The following is a 21,325-nucleotide window of genomic DNA, read 5'->3' on the forward strand; positions in this document are numbered from 1 at the left end:
GACATTTATTGAGGAAGTTTTCAAAATGTTTCTTTAGTATTTTTTGAAAACAAAGGTTTGAATCGAACAGTGTATCATCTGAACCAATGCATGTAAAAGTTATTATCAGAAGATAAGGATTTATTTTGCATTGATCATTTTGCCTATTAATTAATTAGGTTCATATACATGAGAAATGTGGCCCTTTGCCCCCTTCATCCAATCTGTTTGGTCTAATTAATGTCCCGTGCTGTTGTATCGTCCCTACGAATGTTAATACCAAACCTATGCCCTTCCAAAGTAACGCCGGTTTTTGTGGTGAAGGACAGGCGCAAGAGCACAAACAGTTTTCATTTCAATCTTATTAAAAAAAAAAAAAAAAAAAAAAAGAGCTTAGACCAAGAAAAATACAATAGAATATTTAAAAACTAAATTTTGGCCTTAAATAAAATATTCTTTGTTTTTCTTTTCATACTTTTTGTTTAGCAATCTGTAAGAAATTGATTAAAGTATCAGAATTAAAAGTTTTAAAAACAACTGAATATTTCACTAAAGGTCAGAATTGAATTCTGTGGTTTTGTACACCACTCTTTACTCTCATTTATGTTGCATGAATTATAGAATTGCGACAACCAACACATTGAGGGTGTAGAGCAAATGCATGTTATTTTCTTACTTTTACGTATCGATAATATGTACCGTGTGTGCGTGTTTTGTGAAGAATGCTGATGAGATATGAAAAAACCAGTAGCCAATTGAATAAGCTACCCTTTTTGGTTTATATATTTGGAAATCTGACACTAAAGGAGTCAGTGCCTCACCAACCATGAACCTCACCGCACGTCTCTGGTATTTGGTAACACTTTATTTGACACTGGTGCCATAAGACTGTCATAAGACAATCATAATTATGACATGACACTGTCCTGAGCATTAATGAATGCTTATAACATATGTCATTTAGTGTTATCTGGCAAATTATCTCACTTTTGAATGGATGTAAAAGATCCAAGCTGGAAATAAATGGAGTTAGTGACATAATTTGCCGGATGACACTTTCTATTCTATTCTATTCTATCACGAGCATTCAGTGAGGCCCACGATCATGTCATTTCATTAATTATGATGGTTTAATGACAGTGTCATGACACCACTGTGAAATAAAGTGTTACCTATTAACCCAAATAAATCAACAAATAAGCCGCACTGGACTATAAGCCGCAGGATTCAAATTGAAGGAAAAAAGTAGCGGCTTATAGTCCGAAAATGACGGTAATTACTTTTACCGCCGTTACCGTTACTGACAGTCAAAAGTGGTGCGTTACTTACTCAACTCTGAATAAATTGAAGAAACTACCAGCCGTGTCGAGTCGACTCTCTGCTCTGTTGATTTGTCATCCAAGACTTGGGGTGCGTTCAGGTTCGAGAATAGCGCACGTACTTCTGATTCCAAGCTGTTTGTCCCTGCTCATTCAATTAGACAATGCTTTCCAAAGTTTGGTAACGTTTCTCTGTTTGCTACACCTGATGTTAGCCTCGTTCCCATCTCCCACTGTCAGCCAGCAATAATTCTGCTTCCATCTTGAGGACGGCAGACGCTTTGAAGGTGACGTGAATTGTCGGGAAACGAGCTACCTGAATGCAGCCGCTCAAGAGATGCGATGGAAGTGATTGTGATTGGCTGAGGGTTAGAGTCATGTGTCGCGGTAACCCAATCAGAGCCGGTGCTTTCACAAGCAAACCGGAACAGCGCGTGCGGCAAACACACACACGCAAAACAGATGCACAGGGTCGGGATGGCAGATCATTCAGAAGATAAATTGTCCTTTAAAGAGCATATGACACCAAAAAAAAAAAGTCTTAAATGGCATTATTATGTGAATTAGAATCATATTTTGAGACGATTCGACTATATACAACAATTTAGCAAAGCGCAGATGACGAGAAATTAGTCTTTTAATCTGCCGGTTAGCCACGCCTACCATTATAGGGCTTTAGCGTCCCCAACAGGTGGATGACGTCAGCGGTAGACTGGGCTCATCGGTTTTACTATTCAGCCCATTGAGGGGGAATTGTTCAGAACGAGGAAAACACGACGAAGAGAGGCGCAAAATGTCATTGTTTCAGTCTCTCTACTCCCAATATTTTTACAGGATATTCTTTTTATCCAAGTGTTTTTCCCCAATAGCTATATAAATGGCTTGAGAAGGACCAGTCAGCCCGTCGAGGGGGAACTATTCACAATGAGGAAAACGCGACGAAGAGAGCGACAAAATGTCATTGTTTCTGTCTCTTTACTTCAATATTTTTACAGGATATTCTTTTTACCCAAGTACTTTCCCCAATTGCTAAATAAATGGCATGGTCATGACAAATAACAATCTTGTGCTAAATGGAATATAAAATAATAAAAATCCATTTATTCAAGACGACATGGCAAAATGACTCCATAATGTTCAAAACAGTCGACTTCACCTTTACTGTCACACCTGCCGAACGATATTTTATGACACCTAAATCGGACATATGTCATTTCCCTTCCCCGGCTTCGGAGAATGTAAACAGACCAGAAGGAGTGACAGCTAGCCGACATGCTAACCCGAACCGAGGGACGTTTCAAAGTCTTCGAAGTGGAAAATCACACATAACTAGCCTGGATTATTTGACATGACGACCCGGTTGTCGAGTTTCTTTGTGGATCGGCAAACCGCCCGGCGGAGAGCAATTTACAGTTTGTTCCCTGGAGGAGGGTGGCTGGAGTTGTTGTGGAGCTAACGTGCTAACAGCTAACTGCTAATGAGCATGAGGAGAGCTTTTTACATGCCTATCAATGATCAAACGTAAGTAGTCCTTTATTTAAAGGAATTTTATAGTGTTTACTTTGTAATCACTGTATTCGTATTTGACATAATACAAAACAAGATGTTTACTCACTTCCTTGTAAGTCCAATGGTCCCACAGTAAATATCCACGGTGAATGGGAACCTTTTGAAACTCCAAAAAGGCGCATACGCCTCTCCCGCATACAGAATGATTTTTCTGCAGCCGTTTGGCTGGCGTGATGCAAAAAAATAAAAGTATTAATCCGCAAAATCAGCTGAATCCTTCGTCCTCATACACAACAGTACACTGTATAGTGAAGAGAACGTCTTCTACCGTACACGTCACAGCGCCCTCCTCCTCAATGAGAGACCGAAGCCGGAAGTCACTCATTTTCATGGCGCGGGATTCAAAAAAACTAAATAAATATAGCGATCGCTTCCACACACATCCAAGCGGTCCATATCATTCAGGGGCATAAAATACCGCGTGTATTATGAAATAAACATGCTTTTTCGTGTCACAGGCACTTTAAGAGGTGGAGATATAGACACTATTTCAAGTTTGTCGAAATTAAAGGATAGAACCTGCATGTAATGTGTCATTTATGTCCCGGGGCAAAGCTTTTGTCGACATCTGTGGTAAGCAATTCAAATCTGCTGAAGCACCTAACAAGTTAACTACCTGTCTGTTCTCTCTATTCCACTAACTGGAATACTGCTCAGAAAATGTCAAATTCTTTGACATGCAACAAGTTCTTTTTAAAGTAACGGAAATAGTTACTTTCCCTGGTAACTAGTTACTTTTATAGTTACTAACTCAGTTACTTTTTGGAAGAAGTATTGAGCAATGTAACTAATTACTTTTTAAAAGTAACGTGCCCAACAGTGTTTATGATGCCGTTAGCCATGTTGGTCAGGTGACCGAGCTGGAACTAGGGCAGCCATCTTGGTGGGGGCGAGCTTCCCATTAAAGTCAATGAATTGTGATTTCAAATTCAGACATAACTAGCATATTTTGTTTTTTAGTTTAGTCATGTGACGCAGGTTGAGAAAGCTTTTATGAAGCCGTTAGCCATGTTGGTCAGGTGACTGAGCTGGGCCAACGGCAGCCATCTTGGTGGGGGTGAGCTTCCCATTAAAGTCAATGAATTTAGATTTGAAATTCAGATATAACTCGCATATTTCACCCCGTTAGCTGCCACTGACAGCCATAGATGTGTCAAATCAATTTGAACAAGGGAGGGGTTAATGGGAATGGGTTAATTAAAGTATTTTGTGAACGTATTAATCAATATATATTGATTTTTTAAATATTAAATTATTTTAAAAGTTCTTTTTTTTTTTTATTTGTATATACTTAATCAGTTTCTATCAGTAGTTTTAGTCATTGAAATTATTTAAACTTTTATGTATTTCATCATTGATTTATTTGGCTTTTTTTGTTTTTATTTCCATGATTTTATTGTCAATTCCATTTTTTTTTATTTTACTGATTCATTTAAAATTAATTTGCAGTCTATTTTTATTGCATTTTTTTTGCTATTAATTTCGATAAAAATATTGATTTTTACTATCATTTATACATATATAATTTTATTGTTTTTTTTTGTTTTTTTTTCCATTTATTTCAAAATGTACTGGTATTGATTTCATTTTGGCACTCCAGATAGGACGTCTATTACCGTCATTGGCACAGAAACCTGATCGTGTTTGCACTGTCGTGCTTCGTCATCTCTTACTTTTCAGGGCTCTTCTGAATCAGCGGCGAAATCAAGTGGAAGCGAATATACGCTAAAAGAAAAAGAAAAATATCATTTAAAAAGTTAATGGATTAAAAATGTGTCCACCGGAGAGCGCCGTTTCCTTCACCTTTAGGGATCTTGAATTTGTTGTCCTTCTTGTACCACAGACAGCCTCGCTCGTCGTCGAAGATTTTGACAGGATATTCAGAGTCTGGACAGTCGGACGGCCTTAGAGTGAAGTCGGAAGCTGAAAACGGGGGAAAAATATATAATCATTTTTTCTCAAAAAAATTAAATAATATTATGATTGATTTAATCATTTTGGGGTCTGACCGATGAACTTGTTCTCAGCAGGAAGGTGAAGGTCAGGATGGACTTCAAAGTCGGACGCCCAACGTTCAGACCACTCGGCTGGGATGTCTGAGGATGCAAATACAAACAAAAGTGCTTTAGAATCAACAGGAAATTATACAAAATGTACAGTAGGTGACCCAAAACCAACTGGAAGTGGCCAATTATAAGTACCCTAAATCAATAGGAAATGACCAGGACACGCGCCAAAAATCAACAGATCTAAAATGTATAGGAAGTGAATCGAAATGCCCCAAAATGTACAGCAAGTGACTAGAAATCAACAGGTTTGACCGAAAATCAACAGGAAGTGAACAATGAACAGCTAGGGACCTGAAAATGCCATAAAATCAACAGGAAATGGCATTTAAGTACCCGAAAACCAACTGAAAGTGACCCAAAATCAACAGGAAGTGACATGGAATTGCCCCAAAATCAACAGGAAGTGAACAATGGACAGCTAGGGACGTGAAAATGCCATATAATAAATAGAAAATGACATGTAAGTGCCCCAAAAGAAACAGGAAGTAACCCAAAATCAACAGGAAGTGAACAGTGAACAGGTAGGGACCTGAAAGTACCCTAAAATCAACAGAAAGAGACCCAAAATCAACAGGACGTGACATGGAAATGCCCCAAAATCAACAGGAAGTGACTAAAGATCAACAGGTTTGACCCAAAATCAACAGGAAGTGAACAATGAAAAGCTAGGGACCTGAAAATGCCATAAAATAAATAGAAAATGACATGTAAGTGCCCCAAAACAAACAGGAAGTGACCCAAAATCAACAGGAAGTGAACAGTGAACAGGTAGGGAACTGAAAGTACCCTAAAATCAACAGAAAGAGACCCAAAATCAACAGGAAGTGACCCAAAATAAACAAAAAGTGAATCTGAAAACACCAAAATCAATTGGAAAAGAACAATTAACAGGTAGGGACCTGAAAATTCCCTAAAATCAACAGAAAGTCACCCAAAATCAACAGGAAATGACTCGGAAATGGCCCAAAATCAACAGGAAGTGAACATTGAACAGGTAGGGACCTGAAACTCCCCTAAACTCAACAGAAAGTGACCCAAAATCAGCAGAAAGTGACACGGAAATGCCCCGAAGTTAACAGGAAGTGAACAATGAACAGGTAGGGACCTGAAAATGCCATAAAATCAAAAGGAAATGACATGTAACTACCCAAAAATCAACAGAACGCAACCCAAAATTAACAGGAAGTGGCATGGAAATGCCCCAAAATCAACAGGATGTGACCCAAAATCAGTGAACAATGAACAGGTAAGGACCGGAAAATGCCATAAAATCAACAGGAATTGATGGAAAATCTGCATGAAATAAGCCTTTAAAAGCATCTCTATCCAGTTTCATGGTATTTTCTAGTCATTGCTGTTATTGGTGTGCACACTATTATTTTTCGCCATTCCTCGGTCATTTGTAAACATATAACAATGAAATTTGACAGGCATATTCTGGGGACGTATACGCATCAATCCTTGGCGCCCGATTTTTTATTTTTCATACCAAGGTTGTTTAATTAACACCTGAATGATAGTTAGAAGTGAGGCGGTCCTCCCTACCTTCTCGGCTGTACGCGGTGGAGAACCATTTCTCCCTGAGTTGGCAGCGACCCTCGTGTTCTGGCGAGAGCAGGAGTAGGTTGGCCCGTTCAGGTGTCAGAAAAGCCAGAGCGCTGCCGATCACCTGAGCGTAAAATAAAAAAACCATCAACCGACCGTCGGGACTCTCCTTTTGACGATTTTCGTCCGACCTCGGGGTCGTAGTCGAACATGAGCTGGTCGCCGCTCAGGAAGTCCTCCTTAGGGAAAAGCTGCATGTTCTCACAGATGTTCTCCACGTAGTCGAGGGGCTCGGTCTACGGTGGAACAAAGTCGATCGCCGTAATTAGACCGGTACCTGTCATGCGCATTTTGGCCAGCAGATGGTGCCCGATTTGTGCTACATTCAGGGGATTCCGTATGGCATAGTAGTAGCGCAAATTAGCCTCAAGATGTCCCTATTTGTCCCTACGGTCTATAAACATGTTAGCATGTAGCTAAGTGCGTTCTCCACAATACCTGCTCTTGATAGTGGAACTCGTTGTCTTCTATCTTCTGAATTTCCTCGTAGATCCTCTTCTGAGGGCCGAGAGTCTGCAGCAACTTCAGGTACTGGAAGACCAGGTGGACCACCTGACAGAAAGGAGACACAATGTGAATGACTAGCATGGACTACCAATCCATTTGGACTGCGAATGGACAAAAACCTGCATTTTTTATGCATAGGCGTGAATGTTGGGGTGAAATTTCCAGGTGACTTCCTGTTAATTTTAGGGCACTTCCCGTCATCTCATTGGTTGCAAGTGACGCCGATCGACATCCAATCGGACTGGGCATTTGTCGCCAACGTTGGTAGCGAACGAGTTAATTTTGGGGGCATTTACAGGTCACTCATGATGATTTTCGGGAACATCCTGTTGATTTTTTGGGGCATTTAGAGGTCACTTCCTGTGGATTTTGGTGCACTTTCTGTTAATTTGGAGAATTTTACAGGTTACATCCTGTTAATTTGGGGCATTTTTAGGTCACTTCCTGTTTGGGGAACTTCATGCTAACTAGAAACTCCAATTTCTGGAGAAATTACCCTGGGGATTTGCTGTGTGGAGATACAGACCTTAGCCCCGCCCAAGTTGGTTTGGGGACATTTTGGGACAATACCAGGTCACTTCCTCATGATTTGGGGGACATTTGGGGGACGTGTCCTGGTCATGTCAGGTAATTTGGAGACATTTGGGGCACATGTCCTGTTCAAATCAGGTCATTTTGGGGGCGTGTCCTGGTCCTATCAGGTCATTTGGGGACATTTGGGGGGGGGTGTCCTGGTCATATCAGGTCATTTTGGGGGCGTGTCCTGGTCCTATCAGGTCATTTGGGGACACTTGGGGGGCCGTGTCCTGGTCATATCAGGTCATTTTGGGGGCGTGTCCTGGTCCTATCAGGTCATTTGGGGACATTTGGGGGGCGTGTCCTGGTCCTATCAGGTCATTTGGGGAAATTTAGGGGGCGTGTCCTGATCATACCAGGTTATTTGGTGACGTTTGGGAGGGGGGGTGTTCTGGTCATATCCAGTCTTTTGAGGACATTTGGGGGGGGGGGGCGTGTCCTGGCCATAACAGGTCATTTGGAGTCTCCTAATCATATCAGGTCACATTGGGACATTTGGGGGGCGTGTCCTGGTCTTATCAGGTCATTTGGGGACATTTGGGGGGCGTGCCCTGGTCATATCAGGCCACATGGGGACATTTGGGGGGCGTGTCGTAGTCATATCAGGTCACACAGGGACATTTGGGGGGCGTGTCCTAGTCATATCAGGTCACATAGGAACATTTTGGGGGCGTGTCCTGGTCCTATCAGGTCATTTGGGGACATTTGGGGGGCGTGACCTGGTCATGTTAGGTCATTTGGGGACATTTGGGGGGCGTGTCCTGGTCATATCAGGTCACATAGGGACATTGGGGGGGGCGTGTCCTGGTCATATCAGGTAATTTGGGGACATTTGGGGAGCGTGACCTGGTCATGTTAGGTCATTTGGGGGCGTGTCCTGGTCATATCAGGTCATTTGGAGAGAGTGACCTGGTCATGTTAGGTCATTTGGGGACATTTGGGGGGCGTGTCCTAGTCATATCAGGTCACATAGGGACATTTGGGCGGCGTGTCCAAGTCATATCAGGTCATTTAGGGACATTTGTGGAGCGTGACCTGGTCATGTAAGGCCATTTGGGGACATTTGGAGAGCGTGTTCTAGTCATTTCAGGTCAAATGGGGCCATTTGGGGGGCCGTGCCCTAGTCATATCAGGTCACATAGGGGCATTTGGGGGGCGTGTCCTGGCATTTGGGGACATTTTGGGGCGTGTTCTGGTCATATCAGGTCACATGGGGTAATTTGGGGGGATGTCCTGGTCATATTAGATCATTTGGGGACTTGGAGTTAAAGGTCACTTCCTGTTCATTTTGCACTCCTTGTTAATTTGGGGGCAATTCCATGTCACTTGCTGTTGATTTTGGGTCACCTTCTGTTGATTTTAGGTTAGTTTCAGGTCCCTACCTGTTCATTGTTTACTTCCTGTTGATTTTGGGTCACTTTCTGTTGATTTTCAGGTTCCTACCCGTTCATTGTTTCACTTCCTGCTGATTTTTGGGGCATCCAGGGTCACTTCCTGGTAGCAGGTAGCTTCCTGTTGATTTGGGGGCATTTCCTTTTAATATGGGGGCATTTACCGTCCACTTCCTGTAGATTTTGAGCCAATTCATGTGAATTTGGGTATTTTACGGGTCACTTCCTGTTGATTTTGGGGCTTTCTGGTCACTTCATGCCAATTCGGAGTCACTTTATTGATTTCGGGCACTCCAGGAGACTTCCTGTTAATGTTGGGCCACTGTCTCATAATTTTGGGGAATTTACAGGTCACTTTGCTGATTTTTGGGCACTTCCTGTTTACTCATCAGCTGCAAATGACGCCAAATGATTGCTATCATCCCCTCACTTTCCAAACTAATTGTACATCCGTTGGCACTCTGACCTGGTAGAAGTTGGCGAAGCCCTGTTCGGTGAGATTGATGGTGACGGAGAAGATAGAGTAGGTGGTGTTCTGGTCGAAGCCCGTCTCGCTGTTTCCCCCGAAGAGCGCCAGAGCCCAGCACCTGTCGGCGAGCGTCACACCTGAGCAGCGCCCGCTTCCCGCCCGCCCGCCACGCAAGCCCAGGACCTCACTTCCTGCGCAGCACGGACAGGATGCTGCCGCTGCCCTCGTGTCCGATCAGCCAGGAAATGTAGTGGAGGGGCTTCACCCTGTCAAAGCGCGCAGTTAGCCGAGTTAGCGCGCCGATGGATGGATCGCCGTCGACGTCACCTGTAGTGCTTGCCCTGAGGGGGCAAAGCCCAGCTGATGGTCAGTGCGTGCACCTTCCCCACGGGAACCACTGCAACACACACGAGAACCCCAAATTTGATGATAAATGGATTCATTTTATTTTGAAAAGACACCAACACATTGGCCGCCATTGATAGTTGCGGACAAACCAGAGTTGCTTGAGAAATTTGCCATTTTTACCTGGACCAAGCGTAACTTTGACGTAGTTCCACATACAATCGTGAAACTTGGAAAACAAATCGACAAACATCCTACGGTTAAAACGGCTCTAATGTTGTTTCATAAAATAACTTACGGGCTGCCATTGACGGCGATACACGTCTGATCCATTTTGACTGTATGAGCTAGTATTGTATTGATTCAAGTCTTAAATCAACCTTTTTTCCAATGGAGTTTGGTTTTGTTTTTTGTCATCAAGAGAAGTGATACTTTTTGTTACCTCTGTAGAGTTTGTTGAAATCGGGCGTGTCGAAGGGCCTCGGCAGGTGCGAAAAGTCCACCGGTGGTTCTCCGCTGACGCCACAACAATGTCAGACGCCATCTAGCCTTTGAGGACGGCGACCCGTGTGTCTTACTTGTTGGGGATGTGGATGAAGATCTCGCGGACCCACTGCTCCAACGTGTCCAGGGTCTCTGAAAGACAATCGGGAGGAAGTGAGAGAAGGAAAGGCGGGAAAAGGACACACAAGAAGAGGAGGAGGGGAAGGAGAACAAGCAGGAGGTGGAGGTGGAGAGGGAGGAAAGGGGGAAATAGAAGAAGAGGGGAGAAAAGGAGAAACGGGAGAAGGAAGAGGGGAAGGAAAAAAAGCAAGTGATGGAGAAGAATTGGGAGGAAAGGGGGAAGAAAAGAAGACATGAGGAAGAGAACAGGGAGGAAGGAGAAAAAGCAGGAAGTGGAAGAAAAGGAGACAAGGCGGGAGAAGGAGGGGAAGGAAAAAAACAAGTGGTTGAGGAGAAGAGGGAGGAATGGGGGAAAAAAGAAGGCAGAAAGGATAAAAATCAGGAGGTGGAGAAGAGGGACAAAAGTGGCGGGAAAAGGAGACATGGGAGGAGGTGAAAGTGAAAAAGCAGGTGATGGAGGAATAGAGGGAGAAATTGGAAGAAAGGGAGACAAGGGAGGAGGAGGAGGGGAAGGAGAAAAAAATAGGTGAAAGACAGGGGGAAGGAGAAGAAGGGACAGGAAAAGGGAAGAAGGAAGGAAAAAAAGGAGGTGGAGAAGGAGGAGGAAAGTGGCGGGAATATGAGACATGGGAGGAGGTGAAGGACAAAAAGCAGGAGGTGGACGAAAAGAGGAAGGAAAGGGGAAAGAAAAGCATAAGGGGAGAAAAAGGAGAAACCGGGGGAGAAGGAAGAGGGGATGGAGAAAAAGCAGCTAAATGAGGAAAAGAGGGAGAAAAGGGAAGAAAAGGAGACAAGGGAGTTGGAGAAGGGGAAGGAGGAAATAGTAGGTGGAGGACAGGGGGAAGAAAAGGAGAAGAAGGGACAGGAAAAGGAGAAATGTGAAGAGGGAGGAAGGAGAAAAGCAGGAGGTGGAAAATGGATGAAAGGGGTGGGAAAAGAAGAAATGGGAGGTGAAGGAGACAAAGCAGGAGGTGGACGGGAAGGGGGAGGAAAGGGGGATATGGGGAAGGGAAGATGGGGAGAGGAAACAGGAGGTGGAGGAAAAGGGAGACAAGGAAGGAGGAAAAAGTAGGTGGAGGACAAGAGGGCGGAAACAGGCAAGAAAAGGAGACACAGGGAAGAGAAGAGGGAGGAAGGAGAAAAAGCAGGAGGTGGAGGAAAAGAGGGAGGAACGGGGAGGCACAGAAGAAGAAAAAGCAGGAGGAGGGAGGAAGAAAGTGGGGAAAAGAGATGTGAAGGAGGAAGAGAGGAAAGAAAGCAAATGACAAGAGGAAAAGAAGAAACAGGATGTGAGAGAAAAGGAGGTGGAAAAGGAAGGAGGACAAGTAGCATTCCAAATGGTAGAAGAAATAATGATAATCTTAATGGTAGAGTACAAGGAGAAAAAAAGGAGGAACAGGTGGTCAAAAGGAAGTGGGAAAGGAGGAGGAAAAGGGAAAAAAATGAGAAAAGCGAAGAAAAACAAGAAGGATGTGAAGGCAGAGAAGAAGTGAGTGGGTAAGAAAAATGATGAGAAAAGAGAAAGGGATGAGGAGGAAAAGAAAGAAAAGGAGAAAAGCAAGGAGGACAATGAGTAATGGTAGACGACAAGGAGCAAAAAAAAAGCAGGAGGTGGAGAAAAGGGGAGGAGCAAGTGAACAAAAGCGGGAGAGGAGGGAAAGGAAAAGGAGGAAGAGGGAAAGAGGAAAGGAAATTGAGAAGGGTGTGCAAGAAGAGAAGAAGGGAGTGGGAAAGAAATGAAAAGAATGAAAAGAAAGGAGAAAAGGGAGAGAAGAAGGAGGAAAAAACAAAAGAAGAGCGTGGAAAGCGAGAAGTTGTGTGGGGAGGAATAGGAGAAGAAGGAGGAGGAAGAGGAGAAGGAGGCAGACCTTTGGACTGCACAGCCAGGGTCATGTAGTGGGCCGAGTAGAAGCGGCTCCAGAATTGGCGCAGGCGCTGGTAGGTGTTGATGCCTCGTTCCCGGGGCTCGTGTTTTAACGTCTGAGCGTTTCCTGAGGAAGGCGAAAAAGTCGTGTCGCAGAGGAAGCCGGAGGAAGGAGAGTGTACAGGCGGCGTTTCGCACCCCAGCAAAACTTGCTCATGGGATGTCCCGGCACGGCCAGGCCGCCAAACAGCATCTCCTTGCGGTGCGAGTCGGAAGGCCTCGCCAGCTGGAACTCTACCACGAGAAGAAGGATTGATAGAAGAATTACTATTGATACTGGGGGCATTCCTTGGTCACTTTCTGTCCATTTTGGGTCACTTCCTGTTTATTTTAGAGCATTTATGGGAGACAGTGTGAAAGTGGATGAAAAAAACATTTTAAAAAAGGAATCATTTATGTTGGGACTGGGGAGCTTTGGATTTATCGCCCTAGCTCAAGTAGGTCTCGCCAAAGTGTCTTACCGCTGTCCACTGCTTCCACTTCTCGGTCCACCGCGTCCTCAATCATCAGCGGGCAGATGAAGAACTGGGCCCACCTGGAAGAGCGTTGGTGTCATTCGGGTCACACGAAGTGAGGTGGGCCGGCTTACCTGTCCAGAGCCTCCCTGAAGTGTTTTTTCTGCACGTCGAACTGGAAGACGGTGCGCTCGCAATCGGTGGAGGCGTTGTCGCTCCCGCCGTGTTTCTTCAGAAAGGCGTCGAAGCCGTTCTCCGCCGGGTACTTTTGGCTTCCCATGAACACCACTGGGAAAAAGACAAGAGGACGTCGGAGGAGGACGACGACGGATGACGCGCTCGCTTGGGACCCACTGTGCTCCAGGAAGTGGGCCAGGCCGGGAAGTTCGTCGGGATCGCTGAAGCTGCCCACGCCGATGCACAGGGCGGCTGCCGCCTAATCATGCAAACGCACAAAAAAATGTTAAAAATATGACTCATTTTTGTAGCAAAGTGGTTAATTTTAGGACAAAAACTGTTAATGTTTGGTTGAAAAAAAGTGTAGTATTTTCTTGGTCCAAAGCGATAAATGTTTGGTCCCAAATCTTTAATTTTTGGTTAGAAGAAAAAGGAAAAAAATATGTACATAAAACCAAATTTTTGCTCTAAAATGTGATTTTAGTAAAAAAATTATTCATTTGTGTTTTTTTTTTTTTTTTTCCATTTTTTAATAGCAAAACAAATATGAAAAAAAACAAAACATTTTTGGTCTTAAATGATGAAATCTTATTTGATTCTTTTTTAGGCAAACAATGATAAATGATTTAAAAAAATGTAAAAAAAAAAAAAATTTTTTTAACAAATTCAGTCAAAAATTAGGAATTTTTGTTTATGGATTCAGTTATTTAAGGCAAAAAAATGTTTAATTTTTTTTTTTTTTTTTAAGTCTTTTTGGTTTTAAAACAAATGCAAATAAAACTAAATTTTAGGGCAAACAATGTTACATTTTTGGTTTAAAAAATGTAAAAAAATAATTAAAAAAAAAAAAAAAAATGTTAAACTTTAGTCCAAAACGTTTAATTTTTGGTCAAAAATTATGAATTTTTATTTTTCAATCAAACAATGTTTGCCCTGATTTTTTTTGGTTTTAATAAAAAGGTTAAAAAAAACTTTTTTAAATTTTTAATCCAAAATTGCAATCCAAATGAATTTTTGTTTTTGCAATTTATTTTTTAGGGCAAAAAAATTTTTGGGGGGTTTAAAAAATGTTTAAAAAAACAGATTTTACAATGTTAAATTTTGAAAAAAATGTGAAAAATTCTTTTTTTAAAAACTCTTTAAAAACCAAAATGTTTAATTTTTGGTCCAAAATTATGAGTTTTTTTTTTTTTGACACATTTTTAAGGTGAAAGAAGGTAATTTTTGGGTTTAAAAAATGGAAATAAAACCATATTTTAGGGCAAACAATGTTAAATTTTTGGTTTTAAATAAAATGTAAAAAAAAATGTTTTTAAACTTTAGTCCAAAATGTTTGTTAATTTTTGTTTTTTGATTAATTTTTAAGGCAAAAATCCCAGTTTAAAAAACGGAAATAAAACCAAATTTTAGGGCAAACAATGTTTAACTTTTGGTTTTAAAAAATGTTTAAAAAATTTTTCTTTTTTTTTTTTAACTTTTAAAACCCGAAATTGTACATTTAATGTTTGATTCTTTTTCAAAAAATGTGAAATGTAATGAAAAAAATATGTTAAAAAAACGCTGTAAAATGTTTCATTTTTGGTCAAAAAATTATGAATTTTGTTCTTTGTTTGATTAATTTTCAATTATTTCATCAATTTCAAAGCATCTGCTATTTTTCCATTGATGGCACTCGTTGTCAATGAGCAAATAGAAGATGTTTTGCTAAGGATATCAACTCATTTACAGAAGGCTGATTGGACGTCTATCATTAGCAACGGCACTGAAAGCGTTAACTCACTGACTGCCATTGACAGCGACGGACGTCTTTGTCTGTCCCACCTGCTTTTCGGCACTCTTTTTCTTTTTGCCGGCGCTGTCCTCGTCCAGCTCCTCGAAGTCGCTGTCCCGCTCTTCCTCCGGCTCGTCGTCCTCTTCCTCCTCCTCCGAGCCCTCGCCCGAATCCCCCTCGTCTTGGCTGTCGTCCTCGTCGTCTTCGTCCTCGTCGTCCTCCGCGTCCGGGCCGGCTTCCCCGCTTTCCACGTTCCTGTCGGCGGCGCTTAAATCGCAGATGAGCAGCGCTCGGAGGCCGTTACTCAGCTGGATGAATCTGAAAAAAGACGTACTTTACTAAATTAGTTTCTACTACTTGCAGTGTTTCTCCTTCTGTAATCATTATTTTGCCCAAAAATTAAAAGGAAGTGACCCAAAATGTATGCCCCGAAAAACATCAAATCTCACTGGAAAATCAACAGAAAATGAGCTGAAAACACTAGGAAGTGAACTGTAAATGTCTGAAATTCAATAATAAGTGAGCAATAAACAGGAATTGATCCAGAAATACCTTCAAATCAACAGGAAGTGACCCCTGAAAAAGCTGAACATGCCCACACAATCCCATTGCATTGAAAATATCAGCCAAGTCCACGCACGCAATCCAACCTCACCTGTATTTCTTGGGGTCACTGGGCGACTTGACGATCTCCGGGTCACCCCGCTCCTCGGCGTCGTCCGGGGACGTCCCCGCGTCCCGAGGGGGGGGCGGCTCTCCCCGGTCCGGAGCGCACAGCGGCCCAGAAGCGGCGCCGGCGGCGACGGACTTGTTGGTCTGAGGCATGACGGCGCTGGCGGAACAATCACAAACTTTGTCACAACATTGGCAGCGATAGATTAGATTTAGATTTTTTTTTTTTTAAATAACACTGTATTTTTTTTATATTAAAAAAAAGGCCACAGATATATTTTTTTCCAATTTATTTACTATTGTAAATGTTTTGAAAATGTATGTTCTTTTATTTTGAAGTCACTAAAAAAAGTTTAATTAAATACATTTATATTTTAAAAGATGCCATTAAAAACTTTTTTTTCTTAAACTGTATTTTTATGATGATAAAAGTGTAGTACTAAAAAGTAGTATAGTGCTAAATTATTTTTTTAACTCTAATTTTAAAAATATATATATTATTTTATTTTTTTAAAAATACCACCGAGTCCCTGAAAAAATATATTGTAAACACCTTTTTGTAATTTTGAATAAAAATGTTTTTATTTTTTTTAAAAAGACAAAAAAAATCTTTTTTTTAATATATTTTTATTTAAATGGCAGGAAAATCTTTTTAAAAAAATGTATTTACGATATTAAAAGTACAGTAATAAAAAGTAGTAAAACACTACATTTAATCTTTTTTTCCTTAATTTAAATAAAAAAATATATTCTTTTATTTTTAAACAATGCCACTGAGACGTTTAATTAAAAGGACTTATTATTCTAAACATTTATTATTTTGACAAAAACATAAACAATCATACTACAAAGTAGTAAAGACCCAAATTTAACTATTTTTTTTTCTATTTAAATTTTTTAAATTAATATTCGGTCATTTTGAAAAAATGCCACCGAGTCCTTTGAAAAATATATTGTAAACATCATTTTTTACTTTTATTTTAAATAAAAGTTTTTATTTAAAAAAAAAAAAAAGCCAAAGAAAATTCATTAAAAAAAACAACCTTTTATTTAAATGCCACTAAAGTACAGTATTAATAAGTAGCAAAATAATACATTTAACGTTTTATTTTTTATTTAAATTTTAAAAAATTTATTTTTATTTTGAAAACATGCCACTGAGAAAAGACTTATTATTCTAAACAATTCTTATTTTAACTAAAACGAAAACAATAGTACTAAAAAGTAGTAAATTCCCAAATTTAACTATTTTTTTATTTAAATTTTTAAAAAATATTCTTTTCTTTGGAAAAAAATACCGCTAAGTCTTTTAAAATAATATATTGCAAATATCTGTTTTCAAAACTTTGATTTTTATTTAAAAAAAGAAAAAAGAAAAGCTTTTTTAAAAAATAAAACAAAAAAAGATTTTTTACTTAAATGCTACTACCTCATTATTTTATGTATTTACGATTAAAAAGTACGATTAAAAGTACAGTAATAAAAAGTAGTACAATATTACATTAAACCTTTTTTTAAATTTAAATTAAAAAAATGTATTCTTTTATTTTGGGGAAAAACCACTGAGACGTTTTATTGAAAGGACTTATTATTGTCAATATTTATTATTTCAACAAAAAAGAAAACAATAGGATTAAAAGTAGGAAAGTCCTAAATTTAACTAAAATATTTTTTTATATAAACTTAAAAAATATTCTTCTATTTTGAAAAAATGTCACCGAGTCCTTTAAAAAAATAAAATATATCAAAACATCTTTAAAATAAAAATGTTTTTATTAAAAAAAAGTCAAGGAAAATTATTATTATTTTTTTTTTTAAATGCCATTTAAACCTTTTTTTTAAAAAAAATCTATTTACGATGTTAAAAGACAACATTTAACCTCTTTTTATTTTAAAAGAAAAAACGTTTTATTTTGAAAAAAATGCCACTGAGACGTTTTATTGAAAGGACTTATTATTCTAACCAATTATTATTTTAACAAAAACGAAAACAGACAGAAACTTCAATATTTTCTGCCATCCGTCCCAGTTAAAAGAACTGGACGTCAATCACCATCAAGGTACTGAATATATTTTTTTTTAATCTGAATAGTTGACAATTTGCCGAACAGCAGTACGTTGCGTTCACTTGCACGTCGGATATTCGCAATTTAACGCTAAACATCGCGCAAACGAAGGCTCCCAAAAAGTCGCATATTTAAAGGAGAAGGCCTCGAAAACTACCGCAAAATGTCGCTAAACTACACCGCATCAAATTGGTAAGTATGAATCGAACGTATGTACAAATACATAAGCAAAAAGGTAAATATATATTGAGAAAACATGAAAAGAGGAGAAAAGAGAGGCTTGAAATGAAGCGGCAAGTGTTAGCATCCATCCACTAATCCGCTAGCTTGACTCGTCCGCACTGCCAAACGGGACTGGGGCTTCGGTTCCCTGACAACTCGCGGCCCGACATAAAGAGACAGTTCAGAAAAGGATTCGAGGACACTTTAATGTCGCTCAAAAGACAGTTTTGGTTGCGACTTACCGAAGATTTTGACAGCTTTAACGGCGTTGATACAGGTAGCGACTTCAAAGCAGCGACGAGCCTCATTGGTCGAACAAAACAAAGCCGCTGAGTGGCTGGTAGCAACATGTGTCACGCAGAACGCGGCACCTGATTGGTTGAGACTCACGTCATCACGTGCTTTCTTTTTTTCTTTGTATAAAACTTTACTGCCTCTCGGATTGCATGCATTTTGCTACTTTTCATTTAAGATTATTAGTTGAGATAGTACAAGTTGTTGTTGTAGTACTAAATACAGTTTTAAATTACAGCTACTTATTAGTAGTAGTAGTAGTCGTAGTAGTAGTAGTAGTAGTTATACAATTATAAATACAGTATTCTCATTAGTCGTGGACTCGTGGTAGTAGTAGAAGTAGTAGTAGTTATACAATTATGAATACAGTATTCTCATTAGTCGTGGTAGTAGTAGTGATGATTATTAAATGGTTATTAAATATTTGCTTTTACCAATGAATGCTCACAATAAAGTTGTTGATGATTGACTGTTATAATAGGATGTTCCATGATTGATTGCAGTAAATAGACATTTTAGTGATTGATAAATATAGGCATATTTAGTTCTTGATAAAACTGCCTTGTCATTCTGACTGGTTCAAACCGGCCTAGGTTCCACAGGTCAACTTTAAGGACAAGCTGCGGACATGAAGAAACTAAACCGTCTGGTACATTTAAGAAATCATACAGCTGCATTTTATTAGTTCCCAAATGCTTTTGCTTCATTAAATGTATTAGCACACATAAATATAATTCCACCTACATGCACGCACATAGCCAAACAAATTTAAGGTTTGTCCCCAGCTTGCTTCCCCTTTCCCTTTTAGGGCAACACACCCGTCTGTTGCTAGAGCCAACCCTCAAATAAAAAGAATGGCCGCGGGAGGGGTAGGTTAGAGCAAATTTTGGTGACTGCATAGTGTAATCTAGACTTCCACTTTTTAGTCCCTCCCGCTCTCCTTGCGCAAGCTCACAAAAACTGAGTGCCTTCTCTCCTTATTTTGGGTAATATTATAAATGTTTACCTAAGGGTTATTGTTTAAACTTGACATTTAATTGGTCCTTCGAGCCGGATTTGAACCAGCGCCCTAAGGAGGAGGAAACTTGACAAGTAGTAGAGGCAGAAGTAGTATTAGTAGGTATGATAATTTAAAATGTCATCATTCGTAGTAGTTGTAGTCGAACTACTTTGTTAAATTTCTGATCATTTACATGCTCTATTATCATTGTTGCTATTAGGAGTAGTGGAAGTAGTAGTAATGTAATTATTAATATTATTACCAGTAGTAGTAGTAGTAGTTGTTGTTGTTGTTGTAGTAGTATTAGTAGTTATATAATTTAAAATGTCATTGTTCATAGTAGTTGTTAAGTTTCTGCTCATTTACATGCTCTATTATTATTGCTGCTATAAGCAGTAGTGGAAGTAGTAGTAATGTAATTATTAATATTATTATTACTAGTAGTAGTAGTAGTAGTTATATAATTCAAAATGTCATTGTTTATAGTAGTTGTTAAATTTCTGCTCCTTTACATGCTCTATTATTCTTGTTACTATTAGCAGTCGTGGTAGTAAAGTAGTAGTAATAGTGGTAATGTAATTATTAATATTCTCAGTTGTAGTAGTAGTAGTGGTAGCTGCTGTAGTAGTAGTAGTACTTTTTAAATTTCTGGTCCTTTACACCAAGGTTCTTGTGGTACGTAGATGTACTAGTTGTAGCTTTTATTAATTTATTAATATTATATTTAGTAGTAGTAGTAGTAGAAGTACTTATGTAATTATTATATACAGTTGTATGAAAAAGTATCTGAACCTTTTGGAGTTTCTCGCATTTCTGCATAAAATCACCATCAAATGTGATCCGATCTTTGTCAAAATCACACAGATGTAAAAACAGGGTCTGCTTTAACTAAAACCACCCAAACATTTATAGGTTTTCATATTTTAATGAGGTTAGTATGCAAACAATGACAGAAGGGGGAAAATAAGTAAGTGAACCTTCTGCCCAAGGAGACTTAAAGAGTTATTGAAACCAAATTTTACCAAACTATTTAAGTCAGGTGTGTGCCCAATCACTGATGAGTGGTATTAAAGCTGCCCTGCCCACTATAAAACACACACCTGGTAAGAATTGTCATGATGAGAGAGCTGCCTGAAGACCTGTGGGCAGGATTGTTGATTTGTATAAAGTTGGGAAAGGATACAAAACCATCTCTAAAAGTCTAGATGTTCATCAATCGAAATTCAGAGAACAAATGGGGAGAGTTTGGCACTGTTTCTTCTCCCCCAAGGAGTGGCTGTCCACCAAAGATGACACCAAGAGTTCAGCGCAGAATACTCAGAGAGGTAAAAAGAACCCTAGAGTGTCTGCTAAAGACTTACTGAAATCACTGGCACAGTCCAATATCTCTGTGCCCACATCAACTATATGTAAAACTATGGCCAAGAATGGTAATCATGGGAAGACTCATCGAAGGAAGCCACTGCTGTCTAAAAAAAAACATTGTTGCTTGTTTGATGTTCACAAAAAGGCACTTGGACACTCCACAGAAATTTTGGCAAAATATTTTGTGGACGGATGAAACCAAAGTTGAATTGATTGGGAGTGACACACAACATCATGTGTGGAGGAAAAATGGAACATCAACACCTCATCCCCATTGTGAAGCATGGTGGAGGGAGCATCATGATTTGGGGCTGTTTTGCTGCCTCGGGGCCTGGACAACTTGCAATCATTAATGGAAGAATGAATTCAAAAGTTTTGCAGGAAAACCATCTGTCAGACAGTTGAAGCTAAAAAGAAGATAGATCCTGTAACAAGAAAATGATTTAAAACACAGGAGTGGCCAAGTCAAAGTCGAGACTTGAACCCCATTGAGATGCTGTGGCATGACCTAAAGACAGCGATTCATTGCCAGACATCCCAGGAATCTGACTGAACTACAGCAGTTTTGTGGAGAAGAATGGGCCAAGATTAATCCTGATCGATGTGCCAATGTGCCAGACTGAGTCTGCAGCTACAGGAAGCGTCTGATTGAAGTTATTCCTGGCAAAGGGGGGGGGCACAAAATATTAAATGTGATGGTTCACTTAATTATTTTTACCCCTTCTATCATTGTTCGCATACTATCCTCATTAAAATATGAAAACTTATACCTGTAAATGTTTGGGTGGTTTTAGTTCAAACAGACCCTGTTTTTTCATCTGTGTGATTTTGACAAAGATCCGATCACATTTGATGGTGATTTTATGCAAAAATGTGAGGAATTCCAAAAGGTTCAGATACTTTTTCATACCACTGTATATAATAAT

General features: G+C 39.7%; 1 protein-coding gene across 1 annotated transcript in view; it reads right to left on the reverse strand.

The window, feature by feature from the left end:
- nrd1a (nardilysin a (N-arginine dibasic convertase)) overlaps positions 1-18,066 on the reverse strand; it is a 31,846-nt gene extending 13,780 nt beyond the window's left edge. Inside the window, exons 1-19 of the mRNA XM_057840362.1 lie at positions 17,983-18,066; positions 15,436-15,612; positions 14,831-15,098; positions 13,187-13,268; positions 12,967-13,120; positions 12,839-12,912; positions 12,516-12,611; positions 12,322-12,444; positions 10,408-10,465; positions 10,272-10,345; positions 9,812-9,881; positions 9,673-9,750; positions 9,482-9,602; positions 6,980-7,093; positions 6,673-6,777; positions 6,482-6,605; positions 4,877-4,963; positions 4,671-4,790; positions 4,541-4,592 (exon numbers count right to left, since the gene is read on the reverse strand). Of these exons, the coding sequence (XP_057696345.1) occupies positions 4,541-4,592; positions 4,671-4,790; positions 4,877-4,963; positions 6,482-6,605; positions 6,673-6,777; positions 6,980-7,093; positions 9,482-9,602; positions 9,673-9,750; positions 9,812-9,881; positions 10,272-10,345; positions 10,408-10,465; positions 12,322-12,444; positions 12,516-12,611; positions 12,839-12,912; positions 12,967-13,120; positions 13,187-13,268; positions 14,831-15,098; positions 15,436-15,605 (1,970 nt within the window). The 5' untranslated portion in view covers positions 15,606-15,612; positions 17,983-18,066. The remainder of the gene's footprint in view (positions 1-4,540; positions 4,593-4,670; positions 4,791-4,876; positions 4,964-6,481; positions 6,606-6,672; positions 6,778-6,979; positions 7,094-9,481; positions 9,603-9,672; positions 9,751-9,811; positions 9,882-10,271; positions 10,346-10,407; positions 10,466-12,321; positions 12,445-12,515; positions 12,612-12,838; positions 12,913-12,966; positions 13,121-13,186; positions 13,269-14,830; positions 15,099-15,435; positions 15,613-17,982) is intronic.
- Positions 18,067-21,325: the final 3,259 nt, after the last annotated feature.

The sequence above is a fragment of the Corythoichthys intestinalis genome, chromosome 7 (assembly GCF_030265065.1).
Source record: "Corythoichthys intestinalis isolate RoL2023-P3 chromosome 7, ASM3026506v1, whole genome shotgun sequence".
Lineage (NCBI taxonomy): Eukaryota > Metazoa > Chordata > Actinopteri > Syngnathiformes > Syngnathidae > Corythoichthys > Corythoichthys intestinalis.